Source organism: Arvicanthis niloticus, chromosome 1, assembly GCF_011762505.2.
Source record: "Arvicanthis niloticus isolate mArvNil1 chromosome 1, mArvNil1.pat.X, whole genome shotgun sequence".
Classification (NCBI taxonomy): domain Eukaryota; kingdom Metazoa; phylum Chordata; class Mammalia; order Rodentia; family Muridae; genus Arvicanthis; species Arvicanthis niloticus.
Genome location: NC_047658.1, coordinates 93,823,522 through 93,851,411, shown reverse-complemented (window position 1 = coordinate 93,851,411; position 27,890 = coordinate 93,823,522). Strand labels below are relative to the sequence as shown.

The 27,890-nt window shown below is 50.2% G+C and overlaps 3 protein-coding genes across 6 annotated transcripts; 2 read left to right on the top strand and 1 right to left on the bottom strand.

The window, feature by feature from the left end:
- The first annotated feature begins 6,403 nt into the window (after nt 1–6,403).
- On the top strand, nt 6,404–11,611 carry Coro1a (coronin 1A). 3 transcript variants are annotated; one of them, XM_034501773.2, is made up of 11 exons: nt 6,404–6,563; nt 8,083–8,281; nt 9,171–9,293; nt 9,384–9,513; nt 9,595–9,779; nt 9,899–10,018; nt 10,211–10,315; nt 10,423–10,568; nt 10,648–10,705; nt 10,818–11,033; nt 11,397–11,611. In XM_034501773.2, exons 2-11 carry the CDS (start codon nt 8,084–8,086, stop codon nt 11,499–11,501), a joined length of 1,386 nt encoding a protein of 461 aa, XP_034357664.1. In that variant the 5' UTR covers nt 6,404–6,563; nt 8,083; the 3' UTR covers nt 11,502–11,611. The 3 variants fall into 3 exon arrangements, with proteins under 3 accessions (XP_034357664.1, XP_034357672.1, XP_076798640.1); XM_034501781.2 differs by lacking the exon at nt 6,404–6,563 and adding an exon at nt 6,688–6,797; XM_076942525.1 differs by lacking the exon at nt 6,404–6,563 and adding an exon at nt 7,060–7,249.
- Nucleotides 11,612–14,473: 2,862 nt separating this feature from the next.
- On the bottom strand, nt 14,474–15,211 carry Bola2b (bolA family member 2B). The gene is made up of 3 exons (XM_034501759.2): nt 15,067–15,211; nt 14,886–14,983; nt 14,474–14,612 (listed from the first exon to the last, which is right to left on the bottom strand). The coding sequence occupies exons 1-3, from the start codon at nt 15,127–15,129 to the stop codon at nt 14,513–14,515; spliced, it is 261 nt and encodes an 86-aa protein (XP_034357650.1). The 5' UTR covers nt 15,130–15,211; the 3' UTR covers nt 14,474–14,512.
- A 322-nt stretch (nt 15,212–15,533) lies between these two features.
- Nucleotides 15,534–27,476, top strand: Slx1a (structure-specific endonuclease subunit SLX1A). 2 transcript variants are annotated; one of them, XR_004606810.2, is made up of 8 exons: nt 15,534–15,712; nt 18,522–18,573; nt 18,672–19,010; nt 19,275–19,402; nt 19,518–19,602; nt 19,676–19,795; nt 19,906–22,677; nt 22,788–27,476. XR_004606810.2 is itself a non-coding variant. In XM_034501668.2 (6 exons), exons 1-6 carry the CDS (start codon nt 15,534–15,536, stop codon nt 19,703–19,705), a joined length of 813 nt encoding a protein of 270 aa, XP_034357559.2. In that variant the 3' UTR covers nt 19,706–19,805. The 2 variants fall into 2 exon arrangements, 1 of the variants encoding a protein (XP_034357559.2); XM_034501668.2 differs by lacking the exons at nt 19,906–22,677; nt 22,788–27,476 and having other exon boundaries at nt 19,676–19,805.
- Nucleotides 27,477–27,890: the final 414 nt, after the last annotated feature.

Genomic DNA, 27,890 nt, shown 5'->3' with positions numbered 1-27,890 from the left:
CATAGGAAGTTCCAAATAAAACAAAATGTAGAAAAGAATAAGAATGTCTGTTGTTTATAAAGTCTACAAAACTTTACTATCAACACCTAAAGTAAAATTGGAACAAAAATGATTTTAAATAGGTTATAATATTAGATAGTCAAAAAGAAGCAGGACGACCGTTGGCCTTGTCCAGGCCGTGTCTGTGTGTCGCAGCAGAGGCAGAAGCCTCAAGCAGAGAGAAAGGGGCTGATGAGGAAGTAAAGGCCAAGCAGAAACTAGCCAGTCACAAAACTTGAGTGTGAGCAGGCAGGTTGAGGGGATGGGAAGTGGTTTGGGGCTGCAGCTTCTCCTGATACGCCAGACACTTACTGTGCCTTACTTCCTCTCTTTCTTTCCTCTCTCTCTCCCTCTCCCTCTCCCTCTCCCTCTCCCTCTCCCTCTCCCTCTCCCTCTCCCTCTCCCTCTCCCTCTCCCTCTCCCTCTCCCTCTCCCTCTCCCTCTCCCTCTCCCTCTCCCTCTCCCTCTCCCTCTCCCTCTCCCTCTCACTTCCTTCCTTGTTTTCTTTTGACAGGTCCTTCCTATGTAGTGCAGGCTGGCCTTGAATTCTCCTGTTGCGTCTGTCCCTCAGTGCTGGGGTTCTGGGTGTGCACCGCTGCACCTAGCCTGTTTCGTAACTTGTTTGTCTTTCTTGTGGTTCTAGGGATGAAACCTGGGGCCTGCATATGTTTAGGCAACTGCTTTACACTCGAGTTACATTCTTTTAAGTGGTCTCCCCACCCCCACCCCCGTCTTTCTCTCTGTGTGTGCATGTATGCGAATGTGTATGTGTGTGTGCGTGCATGTGTATGTGTGTGTGTGCATGTCTGTGTGTGCCTGTGTGTGCGTGCATGTGTGCGTGTGTGTGCATGTGTGTATGTGTGTGCATATCTGTGTGTGCGTGTGTCTGTGTGTGTGTGTGTATGTGTGTGCATATGTATATGTTCATATGTGCCACACTGTGTGTAGAGAGGTTACAGGAGAACTTATTAGTAATCAGTTCTATCTTTCCACCATGTGGGTTCCAGGGACCACACTAAGATGGTCAGACTAGGCAGTCAAGTGTCTTTGCCCACTGAGCCATCTCAAGGCATATTTAAAAAAAATTAGAATGAGCACAGGAACATAGATAGGCTGGGCATGGTGGTGTTTACCTTTACTTGGGAGTTAGAGGTAGGTAGGCAGATCTTTGTAAGTTTGAGGCCAGCCTGGTCTATATAATGAATTCCAGTCCAACCAGAGTTATATGGTGAGATACTGTCACAAAAAGAAAAAACGGGAGAGGATGGAGGATGAGGTCTGTGTCTTCCCACAATGTCAGAATTTATTGAGTAACAATAAATTCACAAAGAAGGGTTGTGTCAATGGCAGCAGTTTGCTAGATATTATTGCATTTCCTTGGTAACCCTGGCTGAAGCAAACACAAGCTCTTTTTATAATTTTATTTATTTTTATTTTATGCACGTGGGTGTTTTGCCTGCACATATGTCTGTGAGCTACATGTGTGCAGTGTCTATGGAGGCCAAAAGACAGAGTTGGGTCCCCGGGAACTGGAGTTTCCTCTTTTGTTTTGTTTTGTCTAGATCCCTTTATGTAGCCATGGCTGTCCTAGAACTCACTATGCAGAGCAGGCTGGCCTCGAATTCACAGAGACCTGCCTACATCTGTCTCTCAAGTGCTAGGATTAAAGGAATGCTCTACCAAGCCTGGCTTGGAATTGGAGTTAAAGACAGTTATGAGCCGCTATGTGGGTACTGAGAATTAAACCTGGGTCCTATGCAAAAGCAGCAAGTGCTCTTAACCACTGGGTCACCTCTTCAGCCCAGAACACAGTTTTTTTAACTCCAATTTTAATTGTTATCCTAACTCTTTATGGTGGTTTGGGTGAGAATAAACCCCATAGGCTCATAGGTCCGAATTCTTGGTTTCCAATTGATGGGTCTTTTTGGGAAAGATTAAGGGGTATGACACTAGGAACAGCTTTTGAGATTTTAAGGCCTTCCTGCACTTCCAGTGCCCTCTTGCTCAGCTGGGTACAAAGATGTGGGTTGTTTCTGCTGCCCTGCCTTTGCTTTGCAACCATGGACTCTAACCCTCTGAAACTGTAAGCCCAATTAAACACTTTCTTTTGTACGTTGCCTTGGCTGTGGTGTCTTATCACAGCAATAGAACAGTAACTGAGGCCAGGCAGTGGTGGCACACGCCTTTAATCTCAGCACTTGGGAGGCAGAGGCAGGCAGATTTCTGACTTCAAGGCCAGCCTGGTCTACAGAGAGAGTTCTAGGAAGCCAGGCCTACACAGAGAAACCCTGTTTCAAAAAACCAAAAAAAAAAAAAAAAAAAAAAAAAAAAAAAAAAAAAAAGAACAGTAACTGAGGCAGATAATTTGATGTTTCACACAAGTGGGATGACTTTACTTCAAGGATATCCTGCCCCCTTCACAGATAGCCTAGCCCCAGAGTGGGTCTGGAATATACTCCTTGGGTGTGTCTTGTTCTCTTCTGTGCCTCTACTGTTCTCTCTAGTGCTTCTGTTGTCAGGCAGGTTTGTTTCACATGAAGGAGAGATGACACGAGAGCCCACATAGATGTGTAATGCCCTGCTTTTGTCTTCCTACTACACAAAACTAGCAAGTTATGTACTTTGTAGACAAGTCAACGTCACTTGGCGAGGAGCCACAGGAAATAGCAGCGGGGCCTCTCCAGATCATTGATCATTGTCATGTTCTACAACCTCTTTAGAGGCAGACAGACTAGAGGAAGCCTTGAGAACCTCTTGCAGGACTTTGGACTCCCGATATTTCTGTCTGTCTTTACTGTGCACATTTGGCTGCGTGGGTCTCTGTGTCTCCCTCCAGGGAATCGAGACCAGTTGGAACTCAAACTTACTAGTTTAGATGTGTGTGTGTGGGGGGAGGGCATGCTAACTTATATATCACTCTACAGAAAGATTGAGTGATTCTGACACAGCTTGATCCAGACCCTCCAATGATGCACAGAATCTGTCTTTGTATCTTGCCTCTCCAGTTCTCTACATGGGCTATTCTGAGTAGTTTTTTCCTTCATGGTGACAAGATGATCTCTCTTAGGGTTGTGTTCACATATTCAGTGCAAAGAGGGCTTTCCCACCTCACACAGCTCCAAGATGTGACTCTTTCTCACAGGACAGATCTAATCAGTGATTGTCCCACAGCTAAGCCAGGGATAGGGGCTTCATTAGATGGAGAAGCATGGCTGCAAGCTGAATCCCAGATGGTCTGATGGAATGTTAAATCCCTGAAAGAAAACCAAGGTGATGTCACAGATGAGGACTCAGGGGATATCCTAGTGCAGAATGCTTGCCTGGCATTCTTGAGGCCCTGAGTTTGGTCTCCAACACATGTATACACACTTGTACACGTGCACACACACACACACATGTGCACACACACACAAACATATTGGTGAGAAGCTGTGCCCACCAGTCATGAGCTAACACTCATTCTTGTGTTCTGTAGACATCTGCTTTGACAAACTCCCTCCCACTGGTTCTGTGTCTGTCCTCTACAACGGCTTCCTGTCTTTATGCTATCTTCCCCTTCCCACACTGCAGACCGTGCCTGGCATCTAAGGGCAGCGTGTGACTACTTAGCTTTCTCGATAGCCTGAAAGGCCCACTGCCCCGGAAAGCATGGGTTTCACCAAGTTCTCTGAGTGTGAGTACTAGGCCCTCCAGGGCTGAAAGTGGTGTATGTCTATGTACTTCCTGCCAAAGGGAGAGTACCACCAAGTAGCAGCCAACCTCAGGGTGGAAGGTTTTTAGGATTAAATGAATATAGTACTTTTTGTTTGCTTGTGTTTGAGATAGGGTCTTGTTGTGTAGCCCAGTCTGCTGACCTGCCTCAGCCTCCAGAGTACTGGGATTGCAAATATGTACCAGCACACCCAGTGAGCATGTAATTCTATAATGTTTAGAACAGTCTGGTGTACAGTAGCTGCACAATAAACACTAGCTATTATTGTTTGCAGGAGAGGGTTGAGGCAGGTTTTCATAACACAAACTAGCCTTGAACTCTTGAATGTAGCTAAGAATGATCTTGAATTTCTGAGCCTCCCACCTCTTCTGTCCAAGTATTGAGATTATGGGCAATCACCATCTTACCTGATTTTGTTTTTAGATTTTTAACTGTTATTTTACTGAGACAGAGTTTCTCTGTGTAGCTCTTGGAACTCACTCTGTAGACCAGGCTGGCCTCACAATAAGAGATCTGCCTGCCTCCACCTCCCAAGAGCTAGGATTAAAGGCATGTGCTACCACCTCATGGTTTAGATTTTTTAAGTTTTATTTTGTCTGTGATGGTTTGAATGAGGATGGCCTCCAGAGGCTCATATGTTTGACTGCTTGGTTCCCAGTTGGTGAGTTGCTTGGGATTAATGTGTGGTCTTGTGGGAATAGATACAGACACATTGTCACTGAGAGTGGGCTTCAATGTTTCAAAAGTCCACACCAAGTCTAGTCTCTCTCTCTCTCTCTCTCTCTCTCTCTCTCTCTCTCTCTCTCTCTCTCTCTCTCTCTCTCCCTCTCTCTGCCTGATTGTGTATCAGAATGTAAAGCTCTCAGCTACTGTTCCAGAACCATGCATTTCTGCTTCCCACCATGATGATCATGGGCTCACCCTCGAAAACCATAAGCAAGCTCCTAGTTGAATTCTTTCTTCTGTAAGACTTGCCCTGGTGTCTCTTCACAGCAATAGAACAGTAACTAAGGCAATCCGTGTGATGTTTTACATGCATGCCTACAGATGGTGGCAAGCCACCATGTGAGTGCTGGGAACCCTGGTTGTTGCAAGAACAGCGAGTGCTCTTAACCACTGAGCCATCTCTCTAGCCATGTGAAGTTGGAGCGCATGCCTTTATGCATGGTATGTAAGCTTCTGCCCGCTGAGCTCCATTCTCTGCCCCACTGCTGGTATCACTTTAGCTGGAGACTATAGAGTCCCTGGCCACAGTCACAGAGCCTCAGGCACAATCCAACTCTGTACCGAGTAACCGCAGACCCCTTCAGGCCACACCTTCCTTTGAGCCTTGTTAGCCGTGAGGTGGGCGGGACTCCTTCACTGGCTCCTCTCCTACGGAAACTGAGGTTCAGAGAGGCGGGGCCTCTGGGCCGAGATCACACAGATAATCAGTACAACTGGAGCCAGGCTCCTTCTGTTCTTTCAAACTACTTCTACCTTGAAGAACAGTTTCTTCTAACGATGTCTTGCTATGTAGCCCAGGCTGGCCTCCTGCCTCAGCTTCCTGAGAACTCAAACTACAGATGACTATCAGCACACCTGTGTCCTTAGGCTTTGCTGACACTGGGCCTCAGCCCCCTGCCCTTCTCCAAAGCCATAGCTGCTGTTTCCTCTTCCTCCCAGGATAGCCCAAAGCTTCGGTACATGACAACAATGAAAAGAGCCAACATCTTTTGGGTTTTGGAAACAGGGTCTCACTATGTAGCCCTGGCCTGGAACTTACATGTGGACCAGGCTGGCCTTGGGTTCACTGTGATCCTTCTGCCTCTGCCTCCCCAGTAATGGCTTTACAGGTATAGGTCACCATATCTGGCTGTAAGGCCCAACACTGAGTAGCACCTGCCACGCCGTGGATGTGCACCCAGCTATCCTTGGAGTAATGGTCTCCATATTGAGGCAGGTAAGACTGTTACAGAGGAGAAATTGGGGCTGAGATTCAATTAGCCTGCCCGAGGTCACTCAAATGAGTGACAGCCAAGAGTCACAACAGTGGTTCTAGCCAAGGCCTTTCTTGCCCTGCCCTTGCTAAACGTGACAACTCACCACCCCCTAAGGGACAGGAATGGACCATAGCCCTCCTGCGTGTGATATCAGACTTCTGTGTGTACTCAGTGGCCTTTAAACTGTGGCAGACCGGCTCCCTTTTCTCACAGCTCTCTAGAGGCGGGAGCACTACTTGCTTGCCTCCTCAGCCCCAGCACAAAACAGGTGTTCCCTAATGCCCAGTTATTTACTTCTTCCGGGCCTCAACCCCGTGAAGCAGAGGGCAAAGGTGTCCCCGGTGAAGCCCTGAAGCCCTAGAAAGGACAAATGACCCCCCAAGACCTCCCAGAAATCCATCTGGGGCAACGACAAGAGAGGTCCCTCCTGTCGCAGAGAAGGTTCTCAAGCTGATTGCAGCCCTTTTGGAGCTTTCTCCGGTGCCAGGGAAAGGACCTCGAGGAGGCTGCGGGCGGCGGGGGGGAGGGATGAAGGAATGGGATATTTTTGCGTTTTGACATTAAAAGAAGAGTTGATTCGCGTCAGCATCTGTTCGGGGGTTGGAGCTGACAGTACCGGGAGCTGGTCCCAGCCTTGCCGCCCAGGAGCGAAGGGCCGGGCCTCCATGAGCTCCGCCCAAAGGGGCGCTGCCACCCGGAGGAGGCCGGCGCACAGCCGCTGCTCATTCATTGTCTTGACAGAGCATCCTCGGCGGCCAGCCTGCGGCTCCTCCATCCTTCTTTCCTTCCTCCTCTACTTGGGAGGGGTCACGCTCAGCTCTCCGCGGCAGGTGAGGCTGGGTGCTGGGGGAGGGCTGGTCACAAGGGCCGGGCAACGCTGCCATGGGCCACCTGTGGGGCCAGCGCCAGTGTGGGGGCAGGACTGTGGGACTGCGGGACTGCGGGGGCGGGCGAGCTGTCAGGGCCACCAGGCTGGGGACGGAGAGCGGTTCGTGAGCCCTGCCAGGAAGACTGAGGACTAGGTGCGAGTGCGAAGGGGCAAGTAGATCCCAGAGTGCTCCAAGGTGAGGGCGAAGGACCATCGTGACCAAGATGGAGGTGGGCTCCTGGGAGCGGTTGTAGCTGGGCTCAGAACCTATGCTCCCGAGAGGGAGCTTCTGGGGGAGGGGGGAACAGGGTGGGGTGAGCCAAGTAGCTGCACTGAGCTTTGAGACAGGAAGGGGTTGAGTGCAAAACAAGACTAAGTTCCCCTTTCCGTGGTTTCCGGGCTTGGTACCTGGGTGGGGGAGGAGGCCGGGTGGGGCACATCTTCCACCCCTACCTCTGGATTGGGCTTTCCTTCTCCCAAATCCAGACTGCTCACTGGAGGCTTATGTCCCCTTCTTATCTTGAAGACTTCACTCAGGCACTTTACCTGCTTTTTTTCATAGATCTAAGAGCTTCCTTGGGGATACCAGGGTGCTCAAGGACTGGAGTCTCAGCAAGAAGGGGCTCCCCATTAAGGCAGAGCATATGGGTGAGGCTGGGGAGGTGGGCAGAGAGAGGCTCAAGGCGGGATGCATTTCACAGAGCAGCCGAGGTTCCTTCACTGAGCAGGAAGGTGGAGGGATTGGGCACAAGGATGGAGCTCTGGAACACAAGGATAGAGGTAGCCCCTGGGCTTCGCTGGCTGGCTACCTAGCCACAGTGGGTAACCATCTTAGCGGACCTCAGGGAAGTCAGCGTGGGCCTCTCCTGAGTGTAGCTTAATGGAAGCAGTGACGGCTCAGAACATCTGCTTTTTCTGAGCAGAGGTTAGGAGCAGAGGACTGGGGAGATGCTGGGACCCAAGCCATTGCTGCTGCTTGTAGCCAGAAACCTGGGGAGGCCATCCTGCTACCGCATCCCTTCCTAGGCAGGCTGGTGTACATCCCTCTGTGTGCCATCCCTGAGCTGGAAGGCCAGGGAGAAGCCCTGCCCCGCCTTTAGGAAGCTCTGTGTGGGTGTGAGGGACGCAGGACCTGGAAGAGCTCAATAGGAGGGAACCCACCTCCAGGGTGTCTGGACCACTGGGAAGGAGGCACTGTGTCTCAGTCAAGAACCAGACCCTTGGAACCACACCATATCAGGCTGTTAGGGGCTGATGGTGCAGGATTGAGGGTGTGGCTTGAAGTGCCTGGGAGTTTGACAGAAGAAAAACTAGGGAGGGTAAGCAGGGAGATAAGCAAGCTGTCAGTCGTGGAGAGTAGTTTGTCAGGGTGCCTCAGACATGATGCTGGAACCCTCAAACTCAGGCCAAGGGTTGCTCTGGGGATGACAATGTACGGCTGGAACTGACCCAAAGAAAAGTTTCCGATCTGTGTCCTTCAGGATGAGCCGGCAGGTGGTTCGCTCCAGCAAATTCCGCCACGTGTTTGGACAGCCAGCCAAGGCGGACCAGTGCTATGAGGATGTGCGCGTCTCACAAACCACTTGGGACAGTGGCTTCTGTGCTGTCAACCCCAAATTCATGGCTCTGATCTGTGAGGCCAGTGGGGGAGGGGCCTTCCTGGTGCTACCCATAGGCAAGGTGAGCTTCTGGAATAGCAGTGCTCCTGAGGAGGATTCTGCTGTCCACTGAGACTGTAGGGTCCTGAGTAGGTGACTGTGACCCAGCTTTCCTGGGGTTCTCTGTTGATATCTGTAAAACGGGACAGGGTCATTTACTACTTAAGCTCTCTGGGGACAAAACAAAGGGGACAGGTCTCCCAAGTCTTGGCTTGGGGTTTTCTACTCAGGATAAGTCTGCTCGCTCTAGTGTTCTTGGGAGTGAGGACTTCCAGGTCTGGTGAGGACTTTGGGGACTCCTCGAGTGTAAGCCCTGGCTCACAGGTGGAGATGAGGCAAAACCTTTTCCCCCACTCTGAGCCTCCTGCTCTTCAGCCCCAGTTCACTTTTGGACTCTTCAGGGGATGGAACAGGAAGGGGAGATAGGCCCCAAGTTGTTACCTTAAAAGGGCCGATGGAAGCAGAAGAGAAGAGGAAGTGGTTGTCGGGTTGAAGCTGGGCCTGCACCCTGCAGAGGTCCTCACACAGGAAGCTGGCCCTCGGAAGAAGCCATTTCCAAACATCTGCTGCTGTCTAGAGGCATCAGGACAGACAGACCTCTAGGCCCTATCTATAGGACACATTCTATAGCCCCTTTCTCACACTCTCCTCTTGGGGACCCCAACCCTATGCTCACCCTGGGTCCATGGTACTCACAGATGACACTGAGATAGAGGGCCAGGGTCTTGGCCAGAGTCTCATGCAATTTGGTGCTAGCCTTCCTAGGATTAGGACAAAGCCAAGTTCTCCCCACCCCAGTGCTCCCAGGGACCCCACAGCCTTCCTCTACGTCCCTTTCCAGGAGAATGGGGTGGTTGGATTGGGTTTGGAGGTCAAATCACCTCCTTTAGACGCCCTGTTGTACCCTCCAGACTGGACGAGTAGACAAGAATGTGCCCCTGGTCTGCGGCCACACTGCCCCTGTACTCGACATCGCCTGGTGCCCACACAATGACAATGTCATTGCCAGTGGCTCTGAGGACTGCACAGTTATGGTAAGTCTTGGCATGAATGTGGGTTTGAAAGGGTCTCCAGGAAGAACCTGGTGTTTGAAGCCCCAGAGACTCACTTGCCTCTTTCTACAGGTGTGGGAGATCCCAGATGGGGGCCTGGTGCTGCCCTTACGGGAGCCTGTCGTCACCTTAGAGGGCCACACCAAGCGGGTTGGCATCGTGGCCTGGCACCCCACAGCCCAGAATGTACTGCTCAGTGCAGGTGCCACAGGGTGCGGAGGGGAGGGCTAGGAGACCTGACAGAGGACAAAGGCTCATGGTTCAACGTTGGACAATTGTACAGGTTGTGATAATGTGATCCTGGTGTGGGATGTGGGCACCGGGGCAGCCGTGCTGACGCTGGGCCCGGATGTGCACCCGGACACAATCTACAGCGTGGACTGGAGCCGGGACGGTGCTCTCATCTGTACCTCCTGCCGTGACAAGCGTGTTCGTGTCATCGAGCCTCGCAAAGGCACTGTGGTGGCTGTGAGTTGCCGTGAAACCTAAACCTTGGCCCTTGGATGTTGCTCTTCCTGCGCCCACCTGGGGTCTAGTCTTTTGGTGAGGCTGTGAGAAGCTGACCTACCACCTTCCTTTCCTCTCAGGAAAAGGAACGCCCCCATGAGGGAACTCGGCCAGTGCATGCTGTGTTTGTGTCAGAAGGGAAGATTCTAACCACCGGTTTCAGTCGCATGAGTGAGCGGCAGGTGGCGCTGTGGGACACAGTGAGTGCTGAGACACAGGGCCCCGCAGGCTGGGAATCAAGGCTAGAAGAGGCTTGGCCTACCACATGACCATGGCCTCAGTTTACCTGAGGTGGGGAGTTTCCATGCTTAGTCTAAGGCCCGTTGCCTTCCTATTGTCCAGTGAGGACTTGACATGACTCAGCCTGTTGCTGTCACCACCTCTCTCTACAGAAGCACCTGGAGGAGCCACTGTCCTTGCAGGAGCTGGACACAAGCAGCGGAGTCCTGCTACCTTTTTTTGACCCTGATACCAACATTGTCTACCTCTGTGGCAAGGTGACTCAGTCAGGAGGGGCTGGGGGCAAGGGAAGTGGGAAGGTGGCTTGGTGAACACAAGTCGGGTGCCCTGTACTGGGACTGACTCTGTTGCCCACACCCTACAGGGTGACAGCTCTATCCGGTATTTTGAGATCACTTCTGAGGCGCCGTTCCTGCATTATCTTTCCATGTTCAGTTCCAAGGAGTCTCAACGTGGTATGGGCTACATGCCCAAACGTGGCCTGGAAGTGAATAAGTGTGAGATTGCCAGGTGACTGACCCCTAATCCTAACCAGACCCTCAGCACCCAACCAGCCATGCTGTGTAACACCACTCATTTGTTTCCACAGATTCTATAAACTTCATGAGCGGAAATGTGAGCCCATTGCCATGACAGTGCCTAGAAAGGTGATACTCTGATGCTCCTCCCAGGGTGCTGGGACAGGAAATGATCATGGGGGCTTATAGGGTGGGGCAGGAACATAAACACTCTCATGACCAGCTTTTGCCTTGCCCACAGTCGGACCTGTTCCAGGAGGACCTGTATCCACCCACTGCAGGACCTGACCCTGCCCTCACTGCTGAGGAGTGGCTGGGTGGTCGGGATGCTGGCCCCCTCCTCATTTCTCTCAAGGATGGCTATGTGCCCCCAAAGAGCAGGGAGCTGAGAGTCAACAGGGGCCTGGACAGTGCTCGCAGAAGAGCTACACCGGAGCCCAGTAGCACTCTTAGCTCGGTAAGGCGGGTGGGGAGCTGGGGGAGCAACACAGGAAGCCGGGCTAGGGCAAAGGCTGCACAAATGTGCTCACAGGGCAAGACTCCAGTGTTAAGAGATGCCCGAGCTCCCAATGCCGGGAGATTCTTGGAGGGCAAGGAGTGGGTGAGCTGAGGCTTTAGGAACCACGTTGTGAGCTTATCGGCATGCAGTGATCCAGGCATGCAGTGATCCTGGCTGCAGTGATCTGGGCATGCAGTGATCCAGGTGGCTTTCACTGGGAAAGAAGGGCCCAAGCCTCATGGCTCTTTGGAAAGGTTAGCTGATGTCAGAGGAAGGGAAGCAACAGAAAAGCTGGGCCTGATGCAGGGCTGGGTCTCCTAGGACACTGTGTCACGGCTGGAGGAGGATGTGAGGAATCTGAACGCCATAGTGCAAAAGCTGCAGGAGCGCCTGGACAGGCTGGAGGAGACTGTTCAGGCCAAGTAGAAGACCCCAGAGGCTTCATCTGGGGCCAGCCATTCCCTCTGCTCCCACCCCAACCCTCAGGCCATATGGTGAATAAGACGAAAATAATAAAACGGCTTTATTTTCTGGTAGCTCTCTGACTCTGGTGAACTGGCGAGCCCCAAGGCTTCTCCTTGAGAATTCTCTGAACGCACTGTCCCCATTCGGGTTGTGGGTCACTTCACATGCACACTATAGCAGAGAAACAGGCCTTGCCTGGTAGGATACCTGCAGTGATGGAGCTGGCCACTGTTCTCTATTCCCTAGCTCCACCTCAGAGTGGGAGGTCTGAGTCATCCAAATCCCTATCTTAGGGCCCCCAAAATGTCCACAGTCACCCCAAAACTTTTCATATTTTGATAGTGCTGGACCAAAGCCGTCAATATGCTACCTCTCTAAGTTCTCTATCACTCTGGCTATGCCCCTAGCCATGACCCCAAATTAGTATTTCCTGGTCATCTCCAGCACAACTTGCATACAACCATACTGACACTGTTGCTTGTCAGGAAACCAACAAGCACATGCTAACATTTCTCAAGCTACAGTCTCAAAGAAAAAAAAAAAATAACAAGGCTTCTGAGCAGACACCACTCACACCTGTAATCCAAGCACTTGGGATACTGAGGATTGCTATGGGGTTCAGGCCAGAAACTCAATGGGTATAAAGTGAGATATTGCCTCAAACAAAACACAAAACCAAACCAGATGGGGCTTGGGATGTGGCTTGGCTGGCAGCATGCACCAGGCCCTGGGTTTGATCCCTAGCACCGCATAAACTGAGTGTGGTACCCCACACCTGTAATCTCAGCACTGGGGAGGCAATGGCAGGAGGATCGTAAGTTCAAAGCCAGCCTAGAATAGAGACCCTGTCTCAAAAACAATTGTAATAAAGTCAACAATAGCCAAAAACAGGAGGCTGGAGGGATGACTTAGTGGTTTAGTGTTTCCCTTGCAGTCATAGGGATTAGAACTCAGATCCCAGCACCCACGTTACAAGCTGGGTAAGCTGCAACACCTGTAACCCAAGGTCTGATGCATATAAAACAGGATTGCAGGGGCTGGCTGTCTTCCAGCCTAAAGATGCAAGCATCGGTTCAGAGAGGGAGCCTGCTTCAAAGGAATAAGTAGAATATGACAGAAGATAGACACTGATGGCCTCTTCTGGCCTCCACGTACAGGCATGTATGTATACACCTGCATGCAAATACACTCACACATACAAGAAAAAAATAAATGTAGGGCTGGAGACAGCCCAGCAGTTAAGAAGGACTTGCTGTCCTTCCAGCAGACCACAGTTCAGAAACCAACACCCATAGTGCCTTTAGTCTCAGCACTCTGGAAGCAGAGGCAGGCAGATCTCTGAGTTCCAGGGCAGTCAAGGCTACAGAGAGTTCCTGTATCAAAAATAAACAACACAAACTAAGGGGAAAAAAAAACTTGACAAAACAGACTACGCCCCATAAGGACAAACAGAAATAAGGAAACAGTCTGACCCTGGACTGAAACATGGAGCAGGGTAATGGCTGGCTGAAGGGCAGTTTCGGAACCAGGGGCTAAGTCCAATCCCTCCCCCAACCCCCTTCACAGCATTCTCCTGCCTCAGAGAATTGCCTGTGGGTTTCAGAGGATCTGGCCTCTGAGGAAGACAGGAAGAAACAGATCTCTTAAACCCTATCTGTAGGAGTAAGGTGTTTGTTTTTGTGTATTGTTACCATTTCACACAGCCCAGGATGGTCTTGAACACCTGATACCTCTGTCTCTACCTCTCAAATGCTATCTAGGTGTGCCTCATAACGCTTGGTTGATGTGGTACTGAAGCCTGAACCTGGGGCTTCATGGATGCTAGGCAAGCACTGACAGCAAGCTATCTGAATGCATGCTGTTTGAAGTATTCTCAATGTGAGGGCAGCTTCTGGTGCCCAACTGGTGCGAGACTAGAGCTGGGATGACAAAGATCGGTCCTAAAGGGTACCATGGCTGAATTCATACAAGGAAGAAAACACCCAGGACCCCACCCCTAGCCCTTTCCCCTTCAGCACACCATGGAGTTATCTGGATATAGAGAATGGCACACAAGCAGGCCTGCCTGCCCACTCGTGTTTCACCCTGACAGGGCATGTGGTCCTGGGCAAGTCCATTCTCCTCTAACAGGAGGAAGGCCATCACTGGGGAGTGAAGGGGTCAGTCCTCTGGGGATACAGGATAGGCTACTCTCTGCATCTTTCCTGTCCTCTTTTTGTGAGAGGAACTGAAAATGTTCAGAAAATTATGCTGGGGGCGGAGAAGGCATGAGCACCAACTACTATGACACCAGCTTGACCATCTCCTTGATGGAAGCAACAGAAGGTGGAGGGAGAGGAAACTGAGTGGTAGGAACAAGCCTTGACAATATGGGAAGGACTGAGCATGGTGCTGGCCATCTGTAGCCATAGCTGCACAGAAGGCTAAGCCTAGAAAACTGTGGGACCCTGTCTAAAAGACAAAACCAAACCAAAGATCCACAGTGGAGAAGTAGTTGTAGAGGAGCTGGCCGGAACATTAGTGTGAACGTCAGACTGCTCCTACCCACTCCTGAGTGCGTGACTGTGAAGCGACTGACAACCTGACAGAAATTCTGTATCTTGTCTCTGCTACCTCTAGGAACCTGGAGAAAGGGAATGTGGGAAAATGCTCAGGGTTTCTGGTCCCGAGGGGCTGGCAGAACAGAAACACCCTGCTTTTTGAGGACTGATCTTGGTGACAGTAGAGACCACAGGGAGAGACAGTGAAAGTTTACAAGGCAGCCTTGGCAGAGACTTTAAGTACAGAATTTTCATCGGTTTAAGTTGGGACCTAGAGGGCTCAGGAAAGAAATCCATCCAAATTTGCCAAAATAATGGCTGGAGGAGTCAGGGAAAAGCCATGTCCTTGACGCAGCCTCAGAATCTTCAAACAGCACACTGAAACCAGCTGGACCAGGTTTAAAATTTAATGCCTGTTCTGGTCTGGGTCCCTCATTCCCGCCGCTGTCGGGTCCACTGCTCTGGGGTTAGAGTTTTCTGCTCAAAGGCATGGATATGAGGGAGCTCTTCGGCTAAGCACTCGTTCACCAGCCTGGAGCGAGAGAAAGGAATGGAAAATGAGCGGCCTCGGCTTGGGTGGTGGGCTCCGAAGCTAGCGCGACCAAGGAGATCAGAGACATCTCCAGGAAGTGGGGATTCGAGGAGAGGACCGAAATCCAACCACAAACACAGGAGCACCCTTGGGGCTATGAGTCACATCTCAGGGCTTTGGGAGTGAGTTGGTCCCCGCCGGGCGGGCGGATGCTGGGGCTGCCATCCCGAGCCCGAGGCATCGCTGGGCGAGAGGCTGGTTCCAGGGGCTCACCGGTGTCTCTGAAGCAGTGGCTTTCCCTCGAATTTAGCCGACACCACCAGGACTCGGAAGCTGGTCGCGCAACGGTTCTGAGTCGTGTCCTCCACCTCCTAGCCCGCAGAAGACCCAGACGATGGGGGACACGCCCGGGATCCCTTCCCCGCCGCCCGAGACCTCCCAGCATCGCACTCACCACATGCTCTGCTTCCAGGTCCTGCCGCAGCTTCTCGCGGAGGTAGTCGGCGCTGAGTTCCATGACCACAGCCCGACAGGGCCACAGTCCGGCGTGCACAGAACCTCGCCTCGGATCCCGCCACTCCGCTTTCCGCCCTCACTGCAGCCACTTCCTCCACGCCGCGCACTTCCGCCCTTCCTAGGGCGGCCTCATAGGCAGCACTTCCGTCTCAGGGCACCCGTGAATTAGCCAATCCGAGCAGGGCTGGAGGGCAGCCGGTCATGCGGCCTCGCTTGCACACCTTCCTCCAGCCTGCAGGTGGCGCACCAAGTCGCTGTGCCAGTTTTCCAGGAATTTGCAGGACCATCCATCCTCCCGTGCTTTTCCCTAAACCAACATTTGCAGTCCTGGCTACCCAGCCCTTCCCGAGGTCCGAGGTCCCAGAAACTGCCCCCAGCTCTGGACCTTCGATCCAGAAAGTCCAGATGAGACATGCAGCAAGACCCGGGCGCTTCTTCGGTGTTTACCTGCTCTACTGCCAGAACCCTCGGCATCGGGGCCGCGTTTACGTGGGATTCACTGTCAATCCTGATCGTCGGGTCCGACAACACAACGCCGGTCGCAAAAAAGGTGGCGCCTGGAGGACCAGCGGGCGAGGACCCTGGTAAGAAGGCGCGGGTGTTTGGCCCGAAGGCTCCGCGTAGGAGGCGGGCCGCTAAAGCAAAAGACTGACAGAGGCGGGACTCTTTCTTTCTTTCTTTCTTTCTTTCTTTCTTTCTTTCTTTCTTTCTTTCTTTTTTTTCTTAAATCTAATCTAGGGCGGTGCTGAGTCCCTGGCCTGTCACCAGGGCAAGCGTAGCGGGGAGGTGGCACCTTGTGGATATCGACACTTTGCGATGGCTGGATTACAATTTGTGATGCTTTATTGGATTACGAGTGCACAAGTTTAGGGCTGTCTCCACTACTAGGGTATCAGACGCTCTCTTCTAATCTCTGCACATACATACATGCATACACATAAATGAATTTAAGAAAAAAAATAAATACAAAAGCTAAGCTATGCAATTAACCTAGGTCCTTATCTTTTTTTGTTGTTGTTTTTTGTTTGTTTGTTTTGTTTTGTTTTGTTTTGAGACAGGGTTTCTCTGTGTAGTCCTGGCTGTCCTGGAACTCACTCTGTAGACCAGGCTGGCCTCAAACTCAGAAATCCACCTGCCTCTGCCTCCCAAGTGCTGGGATTAAAGGCGTGTGCCACCACCACCCGGCCCTAGGTCCTTATCTTAAAGTTACTATCTTTTAAAATAAAATTTTAAGGATATATTTATTCGTTTTATGTCTGAGTACAGTGTAGCCTTTAGACTTACCAGAAGGGGGAATTGTATAAATTACAGATGGCTGTGAGCCACCATGTGGTTGCTGGGAGTCCAACTCAGGTCCTCTGCTTCTGACTGAATTGCTCTGCTTGGCCTCATACTAACCTTGACATTCTGTTCTAATCTTCTGGCTCCTTCTCATTCTCTGGCTCAGTCTGTCTTCATCTGTTCTAGCTTGATCTCTCTGAAACCTGTCTCTGTAGTAAAACTGCCCTGATCAAACTTCCATACACATACGCCCCTCCCTCCCTTAGCTCTAAAGTAGCCTCTCTTTCCTGTGCTATTCTCCTGCGAGTTGAGCATCTGCCCCTTAATTAGATGTCATTTTCAAACATGGCTGCTTCTACAAACTCACCTCACCTTCATTGTTAGGGATTAAAGGGATTGTTTGCATTCCAGCAGATCATACTGTGATCCAGGCCATGTTGGCATTCCAGCCTGATCATATAGACCTAGGTCTTTGGATGTGATCCCTTAGCACAGCAGCCATGTTGCTGGATTAAAATTCCTCTACATATCCAGTTCGCTGTTCATCATTGGAGGACAACAGGACAGGACCTCAAACAAGAGCTGATGCAGAGGCTGGGCCTTCTCACATCAGGAAAATGCTTGATTTTATGGAAGAATTTTCTCCACTGAGGCTTCCTCTTGTGTCAAGTTGACATAAAACTAGCCAGCACAGTGCTATCAACAGGTGAATGGGTGAAGAAAATGGGACATATTCAATGTGCATGTTTTTGTTTTTTATTTATTTTGAGACAGGGTTTCTCTGTGTAGCCCTGGCTGTCCTGTAGACCAGGCTACAGGACATTCTGTAGACCAGGCTATCCTGGAACTCAGAAATCCAACTGCCTATGCCTCCCAAGTGGTGGCATTAAGGGTGTGTGCCACCACTGCCCGGCTAAGGTGCACGTTTTTTAAAACCTTTTATTTTTATTTGATTAATGTGTGTGTGTGTGTGTTTAATTAAACTTACTTCATCCTAAGTGCACTGAGTTCATACAGTGCTCTTAGATATCAGAAGAGGGCGCCAGACGCCTTGCAGTGGGAATTACAAACTGTTCTGTGTTGTGGCTTGTACTCTACCTCAACGCTTCTGCCTCAACGCTTTTGGGGGCTTAGTGCTCTGGTCAAGAGAGAGCATGTGGGGCAAGCGATGCGAAAAATGGAGACAAGTCAGGGTGTAATTCAGTCTCTCCTTCATCAAGTCTCTTTTATTGAGTCTCTTTTTTATCAAGTCTCAAGTCTCTTCTTATTGAAGGGAATTCTGAGGTATTTTTATACACAAGCAGGAGAACACAGGTGAAAACACTTTACCACGTGCATCATCATATAGCTGAGGTCACTAAACAGCAAAACAAGCTATGTGGGATAAACAATATACTTATCAGAGTGTGCTTCAGCTGTTATAGGCTTTTGACAACCAAGTCTTTCATCAGGGTATATGGTTCCAGATGGCTGCAAAGTTGATCTAGCCGCTTTCTACTAAAGTCGGCTCCCAACAGTTCTGAGCCCAGGTCTCCCACAAGAGCACGTGCTCCTAACTGAATCACCTCTCCAGCCAATATGCAGTTTGACTCCGCCACAAGGAGGAGTGAAATTATACCACTGATGAGAAAGTGGATGGAACTGGCCATCATCATGTCAAGTGAGATAACGGACAAATATCTCAAGTTTTCTCCCATTTGGAATTTAAAGAAAGTGGGAAGAGAACTATTTGGAATGAAAAAGACCAAAAGGAAAGGGGAGTGTGTGTGGTTATAATAAGTAATGTCAAAATACATTCCATAAGTAGGAGAATACTAACGCAACCCATTATTTTGTACAGTTACTATACAATAGCAAAACTTGTTTCAAAGACCGGGATCAGGAGACAGGGGCCCTGGCCAACAAGGCTGGGGCTAGGGTACAACTTCCCAGGGACTGGGCGAGGAGCCTGAGGTTGGCAGGTACAGGGTCCTGTGCCTCCATGAAAGAGTCAAGTTCTAATGGCCGGGTGTGAAGCGGTGTGGCTGTACTCTGAGTGTGAACTGAAGACTCAGCTTCTAACTGGGTTGAGTTGAGATGGGGACTCACTGGCCACGCCCCTCTCCTTCCAAGGGACATGGTGCTGATCATACACGGTTTCCCGTCTGCTGTGGCCGCCCTTCGGGTAAGAAAGCTGTCTTAAGGGCGGGCTAGACTGGTTTGTCTATATCGGACCTTACCGGGGACCACCCTGACCTTGTCTTGGGTCGTCCCCTTCTATAGTTTGAGTGGGCCTGGCAACATCCTCAAGCTTCACGCCGCCTGACACACGTGGGGCCGCGCCTGCGCAGTGAGGCTGCCTTTGCCTTCCACTTGCGCGTGCTGGCGCACATGCTTCGAATTCCTCCGTGGGTGCGCCTTCCTCTGACACTGCGCTGGCTGCGACCTGACTTCCGCCATGAACTCTGTCCAGCGCCACCACCACACATGCCCATTGCCTTTGGACCACCACCACCTCAGCCCTTGGTCTCAAAACGACCCACTGCAAGTGAGGCTGACAGCCAGCAACAGCTGGAACTAGGTGCCAAGAACAGCTGCACTCTGTGTGCCCGTATGCTGCAGGTAAGGGCCTTAGGGGTTGAGACTTGGGACTTTGCCCACCCTGACACGTGTCTGGTGAGAAGGGCGGTTCTTTCTGCTCTTTCTGAACCTGTCAGGACCTGCCAGGGGCCTTTAGAGCCTCTGAATGGACAACCAGCCACCCTGTGAGATCTTCCCTGGCCTCCTGAAGTCACAGCTCTTTCTCTGTCACTTTCTTGCCTCGTATGCTGTGTGTTGCTTGCTCTCAGTTACTTCAGGTTGCTTCTCATCAGCCACTTTTGACAGGATGAAGAGGGCCCCTTGTGCTGCCCCCACCCTGGTTGTTCCCTAAGGGCCCATATCATCTGCTTGGCAGAGGAGTTCCTGCAGGAGGAGCCCGGGCAACTTCTGCCCCTAGAGGGCCATTGTCCTAGGTGAGTCCAGGCCCTCTTCCCAGCCTGTGTAGGCCTGGGGAGAAGGTGCCCCATGTGCCAGTCCTGGCTCACTGAACCCTCACTCTGACATCTCCACCAACCGCATGTTTGGCAGCTGCAAGAAGTCTCTACTTTGGGGAAACCTGGTTGGGCAGTGCCATGTGGACACCGAGGAGGAAGAGGACTTGGAATTAGAGGAGGTGAGAGGTGACACTGGCCCCTCCGTGCCCCAGTCCTCCTAGACTACTTCTGACCCACTCTTTGTCCTTACAGGAACACTGGACAGACTTGCTGGAGACTTGATCCTGTGTCCCCAACCTTCATCCCTGCACCTTTTCTGCCTCTCTCTCTCCAGTAACTGGCAGCTTTTATTGAGCACAATAAAAAGGCTGAGTTAAGGGTACCTTCTGATGTTTTCTCAGAGCCAGGAGAGGGAGGGGAGGGAGTGAAGTGGAGGCTTTGGCCTGACTGTGTGGACTCCCTACCTCCCTTACCTTTTCCAGAGGTAACAGCTACTGGCTGGTGTTGGAAACCTCCTGTCCATCACTAGTGATTCTGAACGGCATCCCAATGGACAAAGACTTTGCAGAGGGGACTGCTGCACTCAAAACTTGCAAGCCTTTCCTGATGACCTGCTTGTCAGCACATTCCCAAAATCCAGTCACCCAGGAGAGTCCCATAACCATCTCTGTAGCTGCCACCATGGCAGGCAGAGCCAAGCCCTCAACCCCAGTCAAGTTCCACTCCCCCCTCTCCAGGTACCACGTGGGTCACTGAGAGACTGGATAGGATTTATCAGGATGTTGACCTAGAGAAGTATCGCTAGGCCCCATCAAGTTTCAGGTTCCCTTCCTAGAGTTCAAAAGCTCTGGTGACCCCTCATGTATATGGAGAAATATTAGGAAAATGACATGCAATGAGACAGGACCAGGGTCTTGAAGCTCCGGAAAACACTCCAGCCCTGAGATTTCTCAAAACACACTTGCCTGTGTCTCTGGTCCCCCAGAGCTTGCTGGATATGCCCTTGGTCCTGTGCAGCTGAGGTCTTATCTGCCTCATGAAGTGAGAGGCCATTGTTCTGTCAGTGTTGTGGGGTTCAGGGTACAGGTCTGAGAGAAGGGGAGTCACAGAAAAAGGCACTCACAGAACATGGAAGAGCACTGGCTAGTCCCAGATCTGCCTTGTTCTAGTACAGGTATGGTGGCCCCTCAGAAGAGAAACCTGTTTTTGACATCTGCATAGGTGGCTTGTCCTTGCTGCAAATAAAATAGAACTCCAGGTTCCTTCTGAATCTTGGCTTCAGGCCACAGTATACCTTTTTTCTGGGTTGTACTGAGGCAGGACATCACAGTAAAAGTGCATGCAAGGGGGAACAGTAAAGAATGAGACACCCTCCCCCCAACACCTCAGGCAAAGCCATCCAACCACGAGTCATGAGTGGATCGATCTTGTTAGGTCAGTCCTCGTGAGCTCGTCGTCACTTCACAACAGTGCTGCCCAGCTAGAGTGACACCTTCAACAAGAGTGCTTTGGGGAGACTCCATGTCTAACCCAAGCCAGGAACCAAATCCCAGGTCAATGGTACCCGTATCACAAGGCTGCAACAGTCCAGCCTTCAAGCTGGTTTCTCCTTTACCACAGAAGATTCCCTCAGTGTGCTGTGAAGAGTGACAGGAATACAGCATGGGTCAACATAGAGTCACATGCCTTTAATATGGGCACTGGAGAAGCTGACAGGTCTTTATGAATTTGAGGGTAGCCTGGTCTACATAGTGAATTCCAGCTCACCCAGAGCTACTCTCCAACTCTCAAACAAAATAATAACAAAACAAAACACAGCCAGATGTGATGTTGCAAGCTTTTAATCCCAGCATTAGGGAAACAGAGACAGGCAGAATTCTGTGAGTTCAAGGCCAGCCTGGTCTGCACAATAAGTTCCAGGACAGACAAATCTGCATAGTGAGACCGGGTCCCTAAACTCAACAATATCCCAAACCTCTCTACCAAGCCAAGAAAAGACTGTATGATGGGGTGGAGTCAGGATTGGACTGGTTTTGGGGTATGATGATGGTATTGGGGAGGGTCGTCTTGCCCTGCAGGTGACCTACATTGCCCGGAATGCAAAGGATGTGGTTGTCTCCTAATATAACTTCTACAACATGGCCAAGTTGCACCCTGACCCAGGCACCTGGGACAGCTTCTTAGAGAACTTCATGGAGGGGAAAGGTGGGTGTGAGTCTGCAGCAAGGAGGGGCTGGACCTGAGGGGCTCAGCTATGGCTCAAGAGGCCCGTGCCCATGCCCTGTCCTCTCCCAGTGTCCTATGGGTCATGGTACCAGCATGTGAAGCAGTGGTGGGAGCTGAAACACACTCACCCTATTCTCTATCTCTTCTATGAAGACATAAAGGAGGTAAGTTTGCCTGCTCCCACTTCCTTCTGTGGCCTGTGCTACACCTGCTGGGCAGGAACCTTACCTGGCCCTGGCCTGGCCCTCTGAGCCACATCCCATCCTAGCCCCACTGCAGACCAGCACTTCCTGTCCTACCTCCTGCTCAGGACCACAGCACAGCTCAGCAGAGAACACTGCACAGCCCTTATCTTACAGTAGGTGTCAGTCATATGTGCCACCACTGATCTGGTGGCTTGCTGCTCTTGCTTCTCACTGCTCCAGAGGTGCCAAGCTTGGGCACCAGCGACCAAAGTCTGTCCTCGTCCTCTCCCAGAGGGAACCCACAGTGATCATGATAAGATGGCAGGGTAGGAAGCTACCTATTTTGCCCCAGGGTAAGAGGCTCAGACTTAAGACACCGGGAGTTAAGAGGTCCTGTCATGGGCTAGGGAGATGGCTCAGCAGTTAAGAGCACTGACTGCTCTTCCAGAGGTCCTGAGTTTAATTCCCAGCAACCATATGGTGGCTCACAACCATTTATAATGGACATCTGATGCCCTCTTCTGGTGTGTCTGAAGACAGCGACAGTGAACTCACATACATGAAATAAATTTTTCTTTAAAAAAAAAAAAAAAAAGAGGTCCTGTCATATCTGAGAGGTGCCTCCCTTTATCCTAGTGAGTATCAAGTCTCAGCTGAAGCATTGTTCTGTGCTCCAGAACCCAAAAAGAGAGATAAGGAAGATTCCCGGGTTTTTTAGATGCTCCCTGCCTGAGGAGACCATGGATCTCATCATCTGTCACAAAACCTTGAAGAAAATGAGGAGAACCCCATGACTACACCACTCTCCTGGCACCACATGGACCACTCCATTTCCCCTTTCAGGTGGGAAGATGGGTCTTGGGCAGCATGGATATCTAGGGAGACTGGAACCAGACAAAGGCACTTGGGCTTTCCCTGTGGTGATTGGCTCATCTCTCTTCCCTTCCTCCCAGGCTTTGCTGGGGACTGGAAAACACCTGCACTGTGGCCCCAATGAGTGCTTTGATGCCCACTACACTGAGCCGATGACAGACTGTGACCTCATCTTTCTCGAGCAGGTCTGAATGACAGAATGAGTAGTCACTGCAGACAACTGTTGATACCACTGTGACAAGACCTTGGGAGTAAAGGAGGATGTCTTCCACCTACCCCTTCTCTGACAGGTCAGGGAAAACCCAAGCTGAAGGAATAACTACCAAAGACAAAACTTTAACTTAAAAAGGGCTGAGATTCGATATTAAATGGATCTGTTAGCCTGTTAGGTCCACATCAGATATCACCAGAAAGGGAAAAAAGTTGTTGTTTTTGTTTGTTTTCTGTGTTTTTTAATGCCATAGGCATAGCACTGAGAATTTAAGGATGATCTAATATCCTAAAACACAAACAAAAGGTGCGATGTGGTAGCACCTGTCTTTAATCCTAGCGTTACGGAAAAAGAGGCAGCTAGATCTCTGAGAAAATGTGGGGGCTCCAGGCAAGCCAGGGCTCCACAGTGACAGCCTAAGAATAAATGAGTCAGAGCAGGCAGAGCACAGGCTTCTACTCACAGCACTTTCAAGGTAGAGACAGAAGAACCAGACAGATGTGCATGTGAGAACAAAATTTTCAAAACCCATATTAGAATTATTACCAAAAACTCATGGTCAGCAAAAGACCACCTATACTATTATAAAAATAGTTATAATAACAACATCCAGACCTACCAGGGACAGGATGACTGAAAATAAAGAGACATGCCCAAGACAAGTCCAAACAAGCCCAAGTGAGTAATGGGCCATCTGGTGTTTTTTCCTCTCCCACCCTCCTGGGAGGTCTGAGGTTTTATGGTCACAAAGACATGCAAGGACATGTCTGGACAGGTATTGGCACATAGTTAAAAATAACCACACATCCTGCCAACTCAACATCCTGCCTGTATGCCTAAATTGCTGATGTTTGAAATATCCAATCATATGTAACCACGACGAATTTCCCTGCCTTCCCTAACCCCTGCCCATAAATATCCCCAGCTTTCTGGGTTCTGGATCGGAACTTGCTTTCTCCTGCATGAGATACAGTTCGATCCAAGGGCCCTTGCTATTAAACCACCTCTGCTTTTGCATCAAGAAGGTCTTCTTGGCTGGGCGGTGGTGGCACACGCCTTTAATCCCAGCACTTGGGAGGCAGAGGCAGGCGGATTTCTGAGTTTGAGGCCAGCCTGCAGAGTGAGTTCCAGGACAGCCAAGACTATACAGAGAAACCCTGTCTCGAAACAAAACAAAACAAAACAACAACAACAAAAAAAAACAACAACAACAAAAAAGAAGGTCTTCCTTCTTTTTTTGCCCGATTATCTGGATATGAGTGGGGGTCCCCCTGCAGGGGTCTTTCATGCAAGGTCATTCCCCAATACATAGCAAATCCTGTTGAGGCCTAAGCTGGCCCACTTTGGGCGGCCAAAAATGTCGTGGCCCAAGCAAAATGTTGAGGCCCGGGCTACCCCAAGTTTGGCGGCCACTGTATCCTGGCCCATGCTGCTGCTCCAGTCCGCTGGTCGGGGTTCAGTAAGAGAGAGAGTGAAAATGGAGACCAGACAGAGTGTGATTCAATCCCATTTATTCTTCAGTCTCTCTTCCTAATCCAAGTCCCAAGTCTAGCTGTACTCTCTAAAGAGTCTCCCTAAAGAGTATATCTCTCTGCCATCTGCCTCTGCCTTTTATATGTCTCACTTCTAAGCCATGCTTCTAAGTTACACCTTTAATCATGCCCTTAGGTCTTGTCTCTAAATCTGATCTCTAGGTCACACTCTTAAGTCACACACCTTTAATCTCACACACCAAAGGAAAGTCCTGGGTATCCAAAGCAAGATGTTATCAGAGTGTGCTCAGCTGTTGTAGGCTATTGTAATCCAAGTCTCATGTCAGGGTATATGGCTCAAGATGGCTGCAAAGCTGATAGTTGTTTCTGCTAAAAGTCGGCCCCCAACAAGATCCCAGGCCAGCCTTGGCTCATCACACACTGTATCAAAAAGAAGAAAAAGAAGGAGAAGGAGTAAAGCTGGCAGGCCTGGGCATCCATAGAAGTTCAAATCCAGCCAGGGTCACATAGAGCAAGGCTGTTTCAACACCACTCAAAAGAACTGAAAAGCCAAGAAAGGATATTGGAGCAGCTGAGATATTCCCATCTCATGTCCTGCCTTGTCCAGGAATGGTGTGAAGCTTGCTGGGGGCAGAATTTCTACTTGATCACAAAAGCCCTTTGTTGTCTTTTCCCAAGAGGATACCGCTGGCCGGCTGATACAGCACTGCCTGGTTGATATAGGCCTGCCAGCCAGCCTTTCCTCTTCTGAGCTCCTTGAGGGGCCCTCATGAGTCCCTATGGTGGGTGATGGAGGGACCTGATATGCTTTTATTGGCTTTTTATACCCAGTATCAGGCAGTGATCGTCCACTGCTTTATGAGTCTGCCCAGCAGACCTTCCACTCTCTGAACCCAGCCCATCTGCCCTTGTATGTGACAGGTCTGCTGTACCATTTATCATACCTCCCACAGGTAGATGGGGCTGGGGTGCCCATTCTTACTCCAGCCAATCAACAATTAGAGAGACAGAGACCCAATCCGTGCTACATACCAGGTACATAGCTTTCCAGTGCTTCTCAACCTTCCTAATGCTGTGATCTTTCAACTCAGTTCCTCATGTTGTGATGACCTCCAACCATAAAATTATTTCATTGCTACTTCAAAACTGTAATTTTGGTACTGTAATTATGAACTGTAATGTAAATATCTGACGTGGAAGATATCTGATATGTGATCCCTGTGAAAGAGTTGAAACCCCAAGGGGTTGAAACCTACAGGTTGAGAACTATTGCTTAGACCAATATAAAAAGTGAAGGGAGAGGAATCACCAGATAGCAAACTCCAAACCCAAACCCAAAAACTCCAAGCTTCAGGGGTTGGAGAGATGGCTCAGCAATTAAGAGCACTTGCTGCTCTAGTAAAGACCCTGATTTCCATTCCCAGTATCCATGTTGGGTACCTCACAACAGTTTATGACTCTAGCACCAGGATACATCCCCTGGCCTCCACAGCCACCTGCACTCACAGGCACATAATCCAACACATATATGTTGCGGTAAATCCCTCGCCCATGGGAAGTCCATAGAAGAAAAGACACAAGTCAATAAGTATCAAATGAATGCTGCATGCCTAGATTGGGCAGATTTACCATTAAAGTACACTATTCCCCGGCTATAAGAGCTCTTAACAACTTGCGGTTTCCTAGGTCAAGGCCTTCTTCGTCTTCTCTCTCTCCACCAACTGCCCTCTGCTTCGACCAACTGCCAACTCTGCCACTTCTCTCCCCAACGGCTCCCTGATCTTCCTCTTTTCCTGCCTCTGGCTCCTCCCACTCCTCTTCTACTGCCCAATCACTGGCTGTAGCCTTTATTTAACAAATTTGATTGGACAGAAGGTTTACAAGATTCACTCCTCCTTCGCAGCCCCTCCCAGGAGTGGAGTTACCATGACAACAAGAGGCTAGGGCTATCCACCACACATATACATACACTTAATATAATAAAAATGCAATTCTTTAAAAAAGAAAAGAAAAAGAAAAGGCCAGAGAGATGGTTCAATGGCTAAGAGTACTTGGTATTCTTCAGGAGGACTTGCGTTCAGTCCCTAGCATCCACATCTGGTGGCTCACACTGTCTGAGTCCACACACACCTGCACTCACCAGCAGACATGAACATTGATACATAATTTTAAAATAATAAAAATTAATATGTAAATAAAGAAAATGAAAAGCAGCTGGGCAGTGGTGGTGCACACCTTTAACCCCAGTACTCAGGGGGCAGAGGCAGGGAGATCTTTGAGCCAGCCTGGTCTACAGAGCAAGTTCCAGGACAGCCAGGGCTACAGAGGGAAACCCTGTCTCTACAGAAAACAAACAAACAAACATAAGCAAAATCAAAAGTTGGGATTAACTGGGGGACGGGAACTGGTTGTGGGGAGTGAGAGAAAATCATTCAAGAAAAAAGTGTGACATCATTCGTTTTGCCAATGCATGATAAAACTTCTGAGTTGGTGCGCCAGCCTGAAAACCCAAGGAAGCCGATCTGACTATGTACCTGTAATCGTAGCACTGGGGACATTAAAGCCATCCTGTATGACAGAAGAACTCTGAGGGCAGACTGGGCTAAAGGAAATTCAGAATGTTCACAAAGCATAACAGGTACAAGATGCTCAAACCCTGAATGGCACAAGGCCTCCACAAGGCTACATACAGTATTGAGTGCTGGGGAAAGAGACTGGTAGCTGTAGACATGTGGTTCGGCTGCCTTGGAGTCACCTAAACCACAGCAAGTGACCCCAGTGAGCTCCCAGCTCACTAAGCTGGATCCAGGAGGTATTGGGGCTCCGTGAAGCTTATCTCTGTATGTTCATCTGATGATTGTTCTATCAAAGAGCCAAGTACTGCAGATTTTGGTATTGTTGATCTTATGGCCCATTACCAGGTTTTCCATTTTGTAAACATTCACCTTCCGCTCTTGCTGATTGGCTTAAGAAAGACCCGACAGACAACAGCTAGACAGGAAGTGGAGGATGGAACTTCCAGGGAGAGAAAGAGTCTATGGGAGAAGTCAGGAGGCCATGAGTGGGGTGATGAGGGGATTGGGGGTTGGGGTGGAGGGGCATTCACCAGCAGGAAGGAGAAGTGGACAGGTGCGAATATCAGCAAAGTAGCAGAGCTGGCCTCCTGGCAGAATGTGGGGCTACAATAGTTCAGATAAATTTAGATTGAGCTAGCTGAGAGTCTAAAGGCCTAAACTATAATAAAAATCATCATTATCTAATCACTGGCGGATCCAGAAAGTCCTGCTATAAGGAGGTACTGTCTCTTTGCTCTGTCCTTGGTCCCCTTTTTGGGCTGAACCAACTAGACATTTGGCAACATCTCCCCTGGAGAAGCCACCCAAATGCTCACATTCCCTATGACTGAGCAGCCATGGTCACACTGGGAGCCACTGTAGTCATATCAAGCCTGAGAAAATGAAGACCCAAACCCCACTGGG